This window comes from Rattus norvegicus, chromosome 20 (genome assembly GCF_021556685.1).
Source record: "Rattus norvegicus strain SHRSP/BbbUtx chromosome 20, alternate assembly SHRSP_T2T, whole genome shotgun sequence".
In the NCBI taxonomy this organism is placed as follows: domain Eukaryota; kingdom Metazoa; phylum Chordata; class Mammalia; order Rodentia; family Muridae; genus Rattus; species Rattus norvegicus.
Genome location: NC_141553.1, coordinates 10,946,298 through 10,961,054, shown reverse-complemented (window position 1 = coordinate 10,961,054; position 14,757 = coordinate 10,946,298). Strand labels below are relative to the sequence as shown.

The 14,757-nt window shown below is 52.8% G+C and overlaps 1 protein-coding gene and 1 long non-coding RNA gene across 6 annotated transcripts in view; one reads left to right on the top strand and one right to left on the bottom strand.

Moving 5' to 3' along the window:
• The first annotated feature begins 240 nt into the window (after positions 1 to 240).
• Positions 241 to 14,757, top strand: part of Pdxkl1 (pyridoxal kinase like 1) — a 29,643-nt gene continuing 15,126 nt past the window's right edge. The window contains exons 1-5 of one of the 5 annotated variants that reach the window (XM_087597680.1): positions 241 to 431; positions 8,090 to 8,144; positions 10,046 to 10,150; positions 12,434 to 12,517; positions 14,166 to 14,212. In XM_087597680.1, the coding sequence (XP_087453806.1) occupies positions 345 to 431; positions 8,090 to 8,144; positions 10,046 to 10,150; positions 12,434 to 12,517; positions 14,166 to 14,212 (378 nt within the window). In that variant the 5' untranslated portion in view covers positions 241 to 344. 5 annotated transcript variants of the gene reach the window in all.
• LOC147998567 (uncharacterized) lies at positions 1,871 to 6,823 on the bottom strand. The gene is made up of 3 exons (XR_015645660.1): positions 6,628 to 6,823; positions 5,235 to 5,390; positions 1,871 to 2,665 (listed from the first exon to the last, which is right to left on the bottom strand). It is a non-coding gene; the product is annotated as an uncharacterized LOC147998567 (long non-coding RNA).

The window sequence follows — 14,757 nt, the reverse complement described above, 5'->3', positions numbered from 1 at the left end:
TGGAACAGCATGGAGTGAATTAACCACAAGGAGGAATGTATCCCAGATGAGATGGCTTGGTACTAACCCCGGGTGTGCAGAGGGAATGGGCGCCCTGTGCTGCACCAGCACAGAGGAGCAGGTAGGGGTCAGTACCGAAAAGCGCTTTTCCCAGAGGGGCGTGGCCCGAGTGGGGCCCCGCCTCCAGCTCGCCCCTAGCGGAGCCGGACTTGAAATCTCTTAGTTCGCTGAGGTCCAGGCACTACGCCTGCGCGGAAGAACCGGCGAGCGGATCCTGAGCCAGTGCCCTGGACAGCCGGAGCCGTAACTCCAACTGTGTCCCCAGCAACCACGGCCAGCCCGGCATGGAGGGCGAGTGCCGGGTGCTCTCTATTCAGAGCCATGTAGTCCGTGGCTACGTGGGCAACCGGGTGGCCATGTTCCCTCTGCAGGTACATGCTCCGCTCCGCCACTTATATAACCCAGGCGGGCTGCTAGTGTACAGGGCGGCGGGTTCGTGGCGTGGCCTCCCCGACCGATGACCTTGGTCCCCCTGAGGTCAGCCTGGGGTTCCTATCGGGAGCTGGGCGTGCTGCGGACAGAGCCTGGCGCACGCAGGCTGGGGGTGTGGAGTACTCTGAAGAGCCTACTACTACAGTAGGGTAGTGCATGTGGCCCGATGGCCCCAACCCGGCTGCTGCTTCCGGCTGCCTGGCTAGCAGTGGGCTGGGGCAACCCAAGTGATGAAATGCTGAGCTGGGAGGATCCTTCCCTGCGGGGGCGCGGACAGCCTCTTGGTAGACACATTGGCAAGTGATTGCTCGCTCCCTGCTGAAATTCAGATTCTGTTTCTGCCCACCCCGTGAGTCTGGACAGGGGGAGGCTGAGTAAGGTCGCAGACTGGTTGGTGCCCAGGAGGCTGAGGCACACTACGGGTCTGATCACTCCTGGGGTGGCTTATAATCTCTAGGATGGGTCTGGAATCCCAGCCCTACACCTCCAGCACCTTTGCTTCTATTCCGAAGAGATCGCACAGTTTGCTGAGTTTGGAAGCAACCTGTTAGAAGAACTGTAGCCTTGTCATCTTCCCAGAGCTTCTCCTGTGAGGTGTGTAACGAATGAGGCTGTCTCTGATCATTTCTGTCAGATGGCGCTTCCTGCTTGTGACTGGTCGCCCTTGGTGGGAACCAGGGTGCAGTGGGCATTGGAATGGGGGCCAGAGGTAATGTCAGGCTAACTGGTGGCACTTCCTTGCCTGGCCGGTTCAGCAGGAAGATTGGGCTGGCATGGCCAGCCAGGCAGTAGCCTCCTGCAATGTACCTTTGTGGCTGGTCACTGAACAAGGTGGCAAGTCCCCACTCCCCTTCTGCTCATGTCCAGCCACTATACTGACTCCTGGGAGATGTTAGGATGGGGTAGCTGGTTACCATGGACCTGCAGGAAGGACCTGGAAGGAAGACAGGTGACCAGAAGGGCATCTGAAAACAATCAAGGGCTGTCTTGAATCAGGCATGCTTGCCGGGCAAAATAGAGGAATTGATTGTTACTGTACAGCATAGGAGATCAAAGTCCATAGGCAAGGGCAGCCGCTGAGTTTTTGAGTCCCTATCGGTGGATAAGCAATGCTTCACCCACACTGTCTAGTATACCCATTCTTGTTTTACTCAGAATGCACTGGTCTGGTGCTTCTGGGCTTTTTTTTTTTTTTTTTTAAGGTTTATTATATATAAGTACACTGTAGCTGTTTTCAGACACACCAGAAGAGGGCATCGGATCCCATTACAGATGGTTGTGAGCCACCATGTGGTTGCTGGGATTTGAACTCAGGACCTCTGGGAGAGTAGTCAGTGCTCTTAACCGCTGAGCCATCTCTCCAGCCCCTGGTGGTTCTGTTCTTTTTTTCGGAGCTGGGGACCGAACCCAGGGCTTTGCGCTTCCTAGGCAAGCGCTCTACCACTGAGCTAAATCCCCAACCCCTGGTGGTTCTGTTCTTAACCACTAACTTAGGGGGCCAGGGTTGGGTAGCAAGGTCACTGAGGTAAGACTGTACTAAGGAGCAAAGGGGCAGAGTCCCTGAAGCAGGACATCCAGGGAAGGCGGGGCCAGGCTGAGCTTCACAAAGTCCCCTCACCTTGGGCAGAGGTGTGCAGGCCTCTCAGAGCCCTCAGGCCCCATGTCCTGTGTTTGCCTCTTCCACTTGCTAGTGCTTTTCCTTCACCTAGCGCACTGTCCCTGGGTCCCCTGGTCCTCTGTCCTATAGACTGTACCAAGGATTCAGTGTTCTTCTTATTCAGGCTGAAGATATGAGGTTCCAACTGCTCAAGGGAGGGGGCTCCTCTTAGCTTCTGTCCTGAGAGGTGCTTCAGGACCTGGGGACTTCATCGTGGTCCATGTGAACTCCTTGCTGCTCACCACACTTCTGTGCAGCCCTGGGTAGGGAGAAGCAGCAGAGATGGAGGAGGGGGACACTCCAGCATGGAGAGCCTCTCAGTGAGCACAGTGGGGCTGGCGCTGGCAGAGTCTGTGGTGACCTGGGGCCAGCACTGTCCAGCCTTTGAGCAGCTGTTTCAAGAGGAGCATCCCCAGGTCCAGAGCTGTGCTTGGTGGACATCGGGTGTGTGTGGATTCTTACTGTGCAACCTGGAGTGCAGCTCTCATTCATATTCCTGAATATGGGGAAGCAGGGCTAGAAAGAGAGGATGTAGTCTTGGGCTGGAGCCCTGAAATTTGTCGCTGAAATTACACAGCGCTAATCCTAGAAGGCCTCTCGGCTGAGGAGTCGTCCCTGGGACTGACCCAGATGTCCACAGGTTGCAGCATCAGGTGGCTGTCCCTTCATACCAGAGGAATGGCTGGGGAGGTTTCTGGGGCTCCCCTGCAGACCTGCACCAAGCTGTTAATGAAGACTTCTCTATTTTAATTTTATGTATATTAATACACTAGCTGTCTTCAGACACCAGAAGAGGGCGTCAGATCCCATTACAGATGGTTGTGAGCCACCATGTGGTTGCTGGGAATTGAACTCAGGACCTCTGGAAGAGCAGTCAGTGCTTTTAACCACTGAGCCATCTCTCCAGCCCCACCAGGGCCTGACTTGTGTTTGTGGCTGGGGAGCTCCCTCTAGCTTCTGCCACGGGTCACAGACTCTCAGCCCTGCCTCTCCAGTGCTCCCTGAAAGGTGTCCCTGACTCACCCTTCCAGTCTCCCACAGGCAGGGGATAAACAACCCCTCCAAGGAGGCAGCAGAACCTTGCCCCTGTGTTCACTTCTGCTTCTGGCCCCAGGCCAGCCTATAGTGGACAAGGGTTTCACATGGCCGGAGCCACAGGAGGTACCTACCAGATGGAATAGTTTATGGTTTGCAGAGCAGGAAATGGGTAAAGGGACAGTGGGGACAGGCTCCTGGTCTCCTGCCCTAACTCTTTCTCCCTCAGCTGTGCCTCAGGAGAGTGCCTGGGAAGAGAGGACTTCCTGCTCTTTAGGTTCTAGCCTGTAGGGTGGGCAGGGGAGGGAAGGAGGGTGAAATCAAGTGTATCGTGTTGCCTGTTCCCACCACCTCATCCTGCTTCCTAGTTTCCTGTCATTCTGAGGAATGAACTTGGACCATGTGCGTGTGTGTTTACTTTTTTTTTTTTTTTTTGGTTCTTTTTTTTTTTCGGAGCTGGGGACCGAACCCAGGGCCTTGCGCTTCCTAGGTAAGCGCTCTACCACTGAGCTAAATCCCCAGCCCCGTGTGTTTACTTTTTGTCTGTTTGTTTTTGTTGTTGTTTTGTTTGTTTGCTTTTCTTTCCCCAGAGATGGGTTTCTCTGTGTAGCTCTGGCTGTCCCCCGAACTAGCTCTGTAGACCAGGCTGGCCTAGATCTCACGGAAGCCTGCCTGGCTCTGCCTCCCAAGTGCTGGGATCAAAAAGGTGTGTGTCACCACCCCGAGGCCGTGTAGCTCTTCCACTGAAGAGCTATGTCCCAAGATCCCATACTCCATTTATTGAAACAAGGCCTTATTATGTAGGCCTGGTTGGCATCAAATTCAAAGATCATTTGCCTCCGCCTCCAGTGCTCCGTGGGGATTAAAGGGTTGAAAGGGATAAAGGATTAAAGATACCACCATGCTTGGCTTCCTTGTATTACATTAATTTTTGTTTGTCTGAAACAGGGTTTCTCTGTGTAGCCCTGACTACCTTGGAACCCGTCCTGTAGACCAGACTGGCTTCAAACTCACAGAGATCCACCTGCCTCTGCCTACCACGGGCTGGGATTAAAGGCCTGCGCCACCACGCCTGGCCCCAATCCCCTTTTTAAATGGTGCTGGGGCCCCTAGGGTTTTTCTCAAACATACAGAGTAAATACCATACGGCCGTGGTACTCAAACCTTCCTAACTCCACGACTCTTCAATACAGTTCTTCATGCTGCAGGGACCCCAAACCATAAACTTATTTTGTTGCTACTTCATAACTGCAATGTTGCCGTGGTTACGAATTATAATGTAAATACCTGGCCTGTAAAATATCCGATGGGTAAACCCTTGGGGGTCGCGACCCACAGGTTGAGAACCCCTTCTCTACAGCCAAGTTGTACCTCCAACCCACTTCCCACCGCAAGAAGCAAGAGGGAAGTGTGACTATCTAAAGGTGTGTGTGTGTGTGTGTGTGTGTGTGTGTGTGTGTACATGTGAGCACACACATCAGTATGTACTGTGGGCTTCCCGAACCTCATGTATGTGCCTCCAGAGCTTTCTTGGCAGAATGAGTCACCAGCCCGTGTTGTATAGGGGCGGGGGTCCTGTTTCTATTCCATCTGCCTTTGGAGAAGGCTGGACCCTACCTTCAGAGCAATCTGAAAAGAGCCAAGTTTAGGGACTAGTGAAAGGCTGCAACCTTGGTGATGTCAAGATGCCCCGTTGTATAGGGAAGGAAGCAGCAGGGACTGAGGTCCCTGAGCTCTGCCTAAAGCTGTGGCTTCCAGTGTTGGGCGGAGTGGTTGCCGGTCCTGTGTCATCTACTGGTGAGCCTATGGAGTAGCTAACCTTGCATAGGGCCATCAGTGCAGCATGGACATTAAGTGTTAACTTACCGTGGGGGCTGGAGAGATGACAGCTCAGTGGTTAGAGCACCGGCTGCTCTTCCAGAGGTCCTGAGTTCAAGTCCCAGCAACCACATGGTGGCTCACAACCACCCGTAACGATATCTGGTGACCTCTTCTGGCAATGCCGGTGTACAAGTGGACAGAAGGCTGTACTTACGATAAATTAACTTACCAAATACTCGGCTTCGGAAGAATGATCTGGGACTTCAACTCCAATCACAGACATAGGCTCTGAGGCAGAAAGGCAAGACCATAAAACCCTCTGAAAGGCACTGTAAGGAGTCAGCCCTGTTTGGGGTCTGCAGAAAGCCGGTGGAACCTAGAAATGCTTTAGAAAGGTTTATGAGAAATTTCTATGAGAATGGCCTTAGTTCTTGCTTCCGTGAGTCTGCACAGGGGTTTCTGCTATCCCTCCCCACTGGCATGAACTTGTTGATCTCATCCCCTCCTGCGGTCGGCTGGGTCCATGCCTGTGTGTGTGTTCCTGTATGGTTGTGGGCACGTATGGGGGACGTGTGTTGTGGGGCATGCGTGCGTGTGTGTAAGACCCTGGATTTGGATAAAGCGGCTGTGTCTGGAAAGGAAAGACATGTTCACAGGGCCCTGAGCTTCAGTAACATGGGACCTGCTGCTATAACACCTCTGGATATACACTGATACAACTTCTGTTCCTGCCACCCCATCACAGCACACATCACTCCTAGAGAGGAAGGGCGTAGACGCCGGGGGCGGGGTCTGAGGGTTGCATGAAGGATAGGGGGAGGAGCCTGGTCTGGCTGCCCTGGGCAGCAGGAAGCAGGAAAGACAAGCTTCCCTTGTTATGTTTTGACTTTCACTTTTCTGGGTGCCTCTTGCACTCCTCTGGGGGCGCTGGTGGCCCCTGACAGTCCCACTCAGAGGTCTGGAGGAGGACTGAGTGGGGTTTCCACAAGAGAAAGGAAATGGAGGTGTTGACAAAGGGCCAACAATGAAACTTTGGTGGCCTCTGATGTGACAACTCCCAGAGAAGCCACCCTGTTCCCTTCCAGCAGTAACAGCATCACATGCTGACAAGGTCGGCTTAAGGATACCACAGTGAGCTCAGCACAGCCCCCTGCCCTTAGGGCTTCACTGTGCAGCTCAACACAGGCAGACCTGAGCAGCTACACAGGGTGCCTGGCTATACCTGACTAGCACTGTAATCCTTGCAGCGAGTGCTGGGAGCCAGGCTGGGGGTGGATGCAGGAGCTGGAGTGTGAGCGGTGTAGGACAGGAGATGCTGTGTGTGATGCAAGCTGTCCTGTCCCGGGTGTGGTTTGGCTGAATGGGAAGGCTGATCAGAGACCAGTGGTGGGAGACAGGAAGGCATGTGTGACCTTTGACTGTTAGAATGCTCAGGGTGACAACAGTCACAAGATGCTTGCCCAGCCTGCTTGCCGATTCCCGTCTGTGAAAGAGGTTTAAGCCTCACATCAGCCTGGGACTGGGTGTCCGGGGCTAGAAACACCTGTGAGGCTCGGCCTGTCCCCTCCTCCCTGTCTCTAGATGCCTGTGGAAGAACCACACTGGAATATTCCAGAGCTCACCGGGCTCCTGCTGTGTTGAGCAGCTCTGCCTCCCTTGGAAGAGATTAGCTGAGCCATTGTGCTAAATGAGCCATGTCTGGCTGTGAGGCTTCAGGCTGTCTGAGCCTCTTTGCTGGAGGCTTGGTGATGCAGTAACGGAGGCGAGCAAGGGGCCCCTGCGATGTGCGCCACCTGCCCACGAGAGCCACCCCAGCACAACACACGTCACTGCTGGAAACGGGGAGGGGGCGCGGTGGGCGGGGCGGGGGCGGGATCTGAGCGTTTATGAGGGATGGGGGAGGAGCCTGGTCTGGCTGCCTTGGACAGCAGGAAGCAGGAAAGGCAAGCTTCCCGTACTGTTTTTCGACTTTTAACTTTTCTGGATGCCTCTTGCACTCCTCTGGAGGGTCCCAGCAGTGGTAGGGTGGAAGTCTAAGGCAGTAGTGGGGTGCTTTACCCCAGGAGACAGCCTGAGGCTTTTCTACAGATGGTGCTGTCCAGTTTGCCCAACCCGAGTCTCATTCATAGGCAGGTCAGGAAGCCCTGCTTTCAGCTGCCACACTGAACTGAGAGGCAAACCCCAGACACAGTCTCTAACTAGACGAAAGGTCACTAATTAGAATAGACAGGCCACTGAAACCCAGGACTCCAGCACTGGAATTGTGGGAAAGCATCTGAACGCTATACTAACTGCAGAGCCCCCACAGCATGGCCCCTTCCTTTAAAATAAAAGGCTTTTACACTCAGTGATAGCTATAGGTAGACTCTGAGGTCCGCAACTTTAATTGGTTGGTTTAGCGAGCTGCTCTGTGCGCTCGGGATGAACACCTCACCACACGGAGCCTCGGTCTCTGCCCAGTGTCTCAGGAGGCTCATTGGTCCCATCTGGAGGACTCCAAAAGAGCTAAGAGAGGCCGTTCAGAGAGGCAAGCTGCTCTAACGTGGTTGCTCTTGGGGACCTCAGCCCTGACCTGAGACCTTCTTTCTCTGGTTGTCAGGGAAGGAGGAAGAGTTTGTTGGCTGGCTGGTGTGGTAGAGGCTGGTTGAGTTGACCTGCCCAGCTGGGTCTGGGTCCTACACCCTCAGGGGTGGTGGTTTGGAAACTAACATGGCCCTGTTCCCTAATCTGGACAGACAGCTGCTTGCAGGGGCTCTCACCACCAGTGAGCCCTCAGGGATGCTCCATGAATCCTTCAGTGCATGCAAGCGAGGGGGAGGCGTGTCTCTACCCTGGCCTTTTGGGCAATTTCCCTGAGTAACTGAATAAATGACCCATGGTCAAGCATGTGTGGCCCTGAAGTGCAAATATATGGCTGACTTGGACAGAGCCTTCTGTTCCCACCCTGTGGCCCTCCTGCCACCTGGCTGGTCTCTCTCCTCTGTTACCCTCCTCAAGTTGGGACTCTAGCTGTGGAGGGGACCCCTGCTCTGGGTTCTAGGGGTCACAGACAGGCACTGTCACACTCTTCTGCTTGTCCTGCAGGTTTTGGGATTTGAGGTTGATGCCGTGAACTCTGTGCAGTTTTCAAACCATGCAGGTAGGATTTCAAGATGGTCGTCATGGTGGACCTGAGGGTGGCCTGTAACCTGGCCCTGGGGGAGTAACTGCCACTCCTTGAGGTGGGGAGGGGGATGGATCCCAGAAGGGTCACTCTGTACAGGGCGTACCCTCACACTGCTGATTTGCACGCCCACTGTTCTGGAGCTGCCAGTTGGGGGAAAAAAAACTCTCTCTGCCTCAGTTTCCCCCCCTCTGCTAAGCTGGCATTCATGCCACCTGCTGTGGTAGGGAAGCTGAACAGGTAGGTCCCAGCGAGGGCCCCTGTGTCCCCCTGTGGTCTGCTGGTGGCCTGCATGCTTGTGTCCACTATGGCACTACCTTGTGCATGGGAGACCCCATGTGGCTCAGTACCATCACCAGGGGAGGAGAGAGAGAGAGAGAGAGAGAGAGAGAGAGAGAGAGAGAGAGTGTGTGTATGTGTGTGTGTGTGTGTGTCTTGTTCTGGACACCCAAAGACAGCACTGCTTATTAATAAAGGGAACTGTCCTTGGAAGCCCCTTGAATTGTTTGGGGCAAGAGTGTGCTCCCCACGGCCCTGACCTGTGGCCTCTGGAGTCCATGGTGACTGTACCTCTCCTTGTTCTCTGTGCTGGCAAGAGAACAAAGCCACTCGGGTGTTTCATAGTGCCTGTCCTAAGAGTGTTCTGAACACAAAGAGGACTTTGGGAGCTCAGAGTGTCCCAGAGCAGCCCAGCTGGTCACCAGCAGGAGGTAAAGGCTCAGAGGATTTTTACACATTTCTGAGTGCAATGGGTTTTAAACGGGGAGGGAAGATAGGAGCTGACAGTGGGCCTCCATTTTGGAGGCTGCTCAGTACCAGTGCCCATGCCTTTGAAGTCCCAGATGGCCCAGGGCCACCAGTGAACTGCATGCCCCCCCCCCTTGACTCTCACTGCTGCTTTGGGCACTGTTATGTGTGTTTAATTGAGATGGCTCGGAGTGTGAACAGTAGGGCTGAGTTCAGTTCTGAGGAGCGTGCTGTGTGGGATCTCCATCCTTCTGGGTGGGATCACTGCCATGCAGAGGGGGATCACGGTGATCTGTGCTCCATCTGGTGCTCCACAGGCACTGAAAGCACCTGGGTCCCTTAGGGGCTGTGTGTGTACCTGGAAGGCTGGAGATGCTGAAGGGACACAAAGCTACATTGGTGAAATTCAGAGTTCAGTGGTTGGCCCCACCTGGCATCTGTATTTCTGTATAGTGAGTGCCCAGGTGTCCTGCATCTCAAGAAGGGTCCCAGAGGCCTGGGGTCCTGGCCACTGCAGGCAGAAGGGCAGGTCGTATGTCTGGGCCAAACCTGTTCATGCTTGTCTCTTGCTAGAATTTGACCCATGAGTTGTTTGGGTAGTGATTTAATTTGTTTATGGGAGAGCCAGACAGAAAGAGTGGGAGGGGACAGGGTGGGCCCTTACCTGCTAGGGATGTCAGGTGACAGTGACCCAGCAAGTTGGCTTTGGTGGTGAGAAACACATAGAGGAGACTGGGAGGCAGACTGGGCTCAGGGGTAGGGATTGGGCGGGCTGTCCTGAGATGCCCTGATGAATAGAGAAATAAACAGCTGTGTGGCCACGAGTTCCTATCCACGTCCCGTCGTCCGGGACACCGAGTCTCTCCTGCCCTGGACTGAGTTGATAGAAACCAGGCTTGGGAAGGGGGAGACCAGTGTTCAGCCCTCACAGTATAGGAACAGGGTGGCTTTGGGTATTGGGATCCCTCTGAGGTACTGGGCCCAGAGCATCCATCTGGGGCTAAGGCCAGCCCTCAGAAGACCAGCTCACTGGCTTTCCTCAAGGAGGGGAGGTGGCTGTTGTCAGCTGAGATGGCCACCAGGGAAGCCTGGGCTCCCCCATCCACACTTATCGCGTTTTCTTCCTGCAGGCTATGCCCACTGGAAGGGCCAGGTGCTGACGTCCCAGGAGCTGCATGCGCTGTACGAAGGTCTCAAGGCAAACAACGTCAACAAGTATGACTACGTGCTCACTGGTGAGTGTCCCTGGACCCCAGGGAAGGGTCCCCATCCTGCGGTGACAGGGATAGACCTGATTCACCTCCCTGGGCTCTTTCCTGGTTCCAGCCTTCCTTCTGGAAGGTAGTAGTGTGCCTTAGGCACCAACACATCTGAGTGGCATCCTGGGAGAGAGGAGGGAGGAAGTCGGAGTGCTGCCAGGTTGATTGATTGATGGTGAAGTGCTTCTTCCTAGAGCATGTTCATCTGTCAGGTTTCTGGTAGCATTTTCTATGTATTGAGTCTGTGTATTTATTCCAGGGGTGGGGGTGGGTGGGGTGTGGAGGAGCACGTATGTGTGCAGTTGTGTCTTACTTAGGGTTTTAGTTCTGTAAACAGACACCAAAGTCAACATTTAATTGGGGCTGCCTTACAGGTCCAGAGGTTCAGTCCATTATCATCAAGGCAGGAGCCTGGCAGCATCCAGGCAGGCAGGGTGCAGGAGGAGCTGAGAGTTCTGCATCTCCATCTGAAGTCTGCTAGCAGAATACTGGCTTCCTTGTGGCTAGGAGGAGGGTCCACACCCACAGTGACACACTTCCTCCCACGAGGCCACACCTACTCCAAGTAGGCCACAGCCCCTCACAGTGCCACTCCCCGGGCCAAGCGTATTCAAACCACCACAGTGGTGTCCATGTCCACACAACTACACACACACAGTACCACAGCATGGTTATGGAGGTCAGAATACAACATGTGGGTGTTGGTTCTTTCAACTGTGTGTGTCCCAGGGATTGCATTTAGATTTTCAAACTTCTCAGCAAGCATCGTTCTTCCACTTGTTGCACTTTAGTTTCCTGTGTCAGGTTAAGAGGACTATGTTTTGGTTGGGTGTGGTGGTACACACCTAAAGTCCCAACCCTTAGACAAGTGAGGCTCTGTGAGGGCTAGCCTAGTCTACATCGTGAGTTCTAGGCAAGCCAGGGCTTCATGGTGAGACCCTGCATCCAAAAATAAATAATCAAATAAAAGTTTATTCATATATATATATATATATATATATATATATATATATATATTGTGTGTGTGTGCATATACATATGCACCCCTAAGGAAGGCATTGTATCCCCTGAGAATATAGTTATAAACAGTCATGAGCTGCCATGTAGTTGTTGGGAACTGAACTCAGGACCTCTGGAAGAGCAGTCAGGGCTCTTAACCACTGAGCCATCTCTCCAGCCCCTACATAAACAAAGTTTTAGAGACACAGGAGCTGATGAGATGGCTCAGTGGTTAAGAGTACTCATCACTCTTGCAGAGGACCCAGGGTCAGTTCACAGCACACACAGGATACCTCAAAATCATGTTGAACTCCAGCTCCAGGAGCTCTGACATCATCTCCTGACTTCTGAGGGCTCATGCCCACACGTGGTGCACAGACATACACTCAGGTACAAGCGCCCATGTAGGATGGTGTTGTTATGCAGATAAAGGCAGGTACAAGATAGAATGAAGACTGTCATTGGACGAGAAGGAAGGATGGGAAGGAAGGATGGGAAAGAGGAGGAGGAGGAGACTGGGGCAAGAGGGAGAAGCCGCAGAGAGAACATGGAGGCTGATGTTGATTCCTCTCTGCACATCTACAGGTTGTGATGAATATTCTTAAGGGATGGATGTGTACAGGGCTTTGTGTGTCTAGGTGGGCAATTGTATCTTATCAATTGGATCAGAGGTTATCGTGTTGTGTGTTCTTATATGTGGCAATTTAATTGAGTTCAAGAGAGTATGTGGTGGCTGGAGACACTGGCCCGCCGCAGAATTGGGATGTGTATGTCTGGCATGGTGGCAACCTGCCTTGGGAACTAGATGGGTAGAGAGATCGTTGCCAGGCTCAGAGAGTAGCCATCAGCAGTGTGATATGGGTTGGAGTGGAGCGGGTGAGAGGCTTAAATGAGTGAGATGAAGACATCTAACAGATGTCATGGGGCTCTACGCTGCTGGATCCAGTGTGGGATAAAAGAAATCATATTTTAATTTTATAGCAACACACCCAAAACAAATATTATTTAGAGTGGGGGCATGATATGCCTTGAAAATTCAGGTCCTTGTCAATTATCTCTCCTCCTATCAAAACTCCTCATCTACTTCTGGAATCTTCTTGTCTTGCTGTCCTTTACGAGATTTCTGTTTTCCCAGACCACGGCATCTAACCTGTGTCCACACTGACACATGCTTGATTTGTTGGTGCTTGTGAAGGCAGATGGCCTGGTAGTCAGTGTGCCCTGTTTTGAGTGGATAAACCCGGCTTTTTCCCTCCCGAGGTTATACAAGAGACAAGTCCTTCCTGACCATGGTGGTGGACATCGTGAAGGAGCTGAAGCAACAGAACTCCAAGCTCATGTACGGTGAGAGCTGAGCCATGTTGCCCTTCCCCACAGTGTGCCCCAGACTGCTCTTACCCTCAGGGAAGTGATGGTTCAACCTCCTCTCTTTTGGCCATAGCCTCTAAGGAGGAGCGAGTACAGGCCCGGCAGAGGAATTAGGTCACCCTAGGGTCCTTAGGAAGGAAGAATTAAAGCCAGTGGTAGTGCCATCCTCCTTTAATCCCAGCACTTGGGAGACAGAGGCAGGCCGATCTCTGTGAGTTCGAGGCTAGCCTGGTCTACAGAGTGATTTCTAGGACAACCAAGGCTTCACAGAGAAACCTTGCCTCAGGGGGAAAAGGGGGGAATATGAATATATGAAGGCCTGGGGTACCCAAGATATGGGAGGTCTGATCTTAAAGGGGATATAGGTTGGGTTGACACCCCAGCCAGGGTAAACTATGTGGGGGGCGGTGCTGACTAAGTGGGTACATCATGTCTAGTTTGTCTGCATAGCCTGGGGTCACTACTCTGGTTACCAGGCATCAGTGGGTCTATGTGCCACATGGAGCAGAGACAGTGTTACCAGACTCATAGTCCAAGGCTGGACCCTGAGTACCAGTCTCCCAGATGTGCACAGTGGACCTGCCCCCAAAGGCCAATAGCCCATTGCTCTGTCCATGCAGTTGGACCAAGGCCCAAAGGCATTGTGCTTGAACCTGGGACAATGCTGTGAGACTCAGGCAGGCCAGGGGGAGGGCACAATGCCAGTCCAGGTGACCTGAGGTAATGTGTTCTTGAGACAAAGGGGTGAACAATGGAGAATTAACTGTGAAATTACCCCCAAAGACCTAATTGTCTTGGCAGAAAGTGCAAGTTTCTAGGGGACATTGTTCTTGTGTAACCCTGTGCACTAATATTTTTTAATTGACTAGGGATGGGGCTCGGTTGGTAAAGTGTTTGCCCAGCATACATGAAGCCCCGGGCTCGGTTCCCAGGACCACAGACACTGCATGTGGAGGACTATGCCTGTAATCTCAGTTCTCAGAGGGTCAGAGGTTCAGGGTCATCCCAGCAACATAGTGAATTCAAAGTCAGCCAGGACAAAATGAGAATGTGTCATCCGACCAGAGCACACACTTCTCTTGCAGATGCCCAGAGTTCAGTTCCAAGTACCTACGCTGATGGCTCACAGCTGCCCGTAAATCCCGTGGCAGGTGATCTCATGCTCTTCTCTGACCTGCTGGGCATCTGCACACGGGCTGCGTGTACGTGCACGCCTGTACAGATGGACATACATGCAGCCACACACACGTACACACCAAATAAGCTGCACCATCTGGGATAGTGTAATAAACACACACAAAAGCAGCAACAAAATAGAGGCAGCAAGTGTTGGGAGGATGTGGGGAGCTCGAAGCCCTGCACTGCTGATGCGAATGTGAGGTAGGCCAGTCACTATGGAAACCTGCCTGTCAGTCAGGAGAAAAAGTTGGTTGTGGAGCTGGGCACGGTGTGCGCATGCCCGCATTCTCAGTTATGTGGGAGGCTGAGGCAGGAAGACTGTGGGTCTAAGGCTATCCTGGGCAACGCACTGAGACCCTGTCTCAAAAAGCAAAATGAAGAAAGCTGTATATATCTGTCGTTGGGAGCCACAGCAGCTCCTGATCAGATGTTCTGTCCCCCGCAGTGTGTGACCCTGTGATGGGCGACAAGAGGAATGGAGAAGGCTCCATGGTGAGTGGACGCAAAACTGCTGTTAATGTGGTCTGTCATCTACTTTGAGCCAAGTGAGGGTCCCCTTCCCAGGTAAACCAGTGTGGTCACCCTACAGGCAGGTGTGTATGGTCTATGCCTGCATAAGCTGTCCACATGTGCCATGGACAGTCAGTCAGCAGTGGGCAAGCTGTTTAGTAAACCTCCAAGTGTGGACCTTGAAGCGAATATCCTACGAGTTTCTCCTATTGTAGATGTTTTCCCTTGAAAACTTAATTGCAGACTCTAGCAGGGGAGAAGGCTAGCCATTTACCCTTAACCGCAGGACCGTACTCCTCTGTCCAGGAAAGACATCCTTCTGTTCAAATTTCTGAGGGATGTATATGCATATGACACCTAGTCAGCCATATCAGCCTATCTACAGGGTAGATCATGGGGTGACAGATGTCACAGCCAGGTCACCTTCTCATGCAAAGTTTTTTTTTTTTTTTTTTTAAAAAGATTTACTTATTTTATTTATATGAGTACCTTGTAGCCGTCAGACACACCAGAAGAGGGCATCAGAT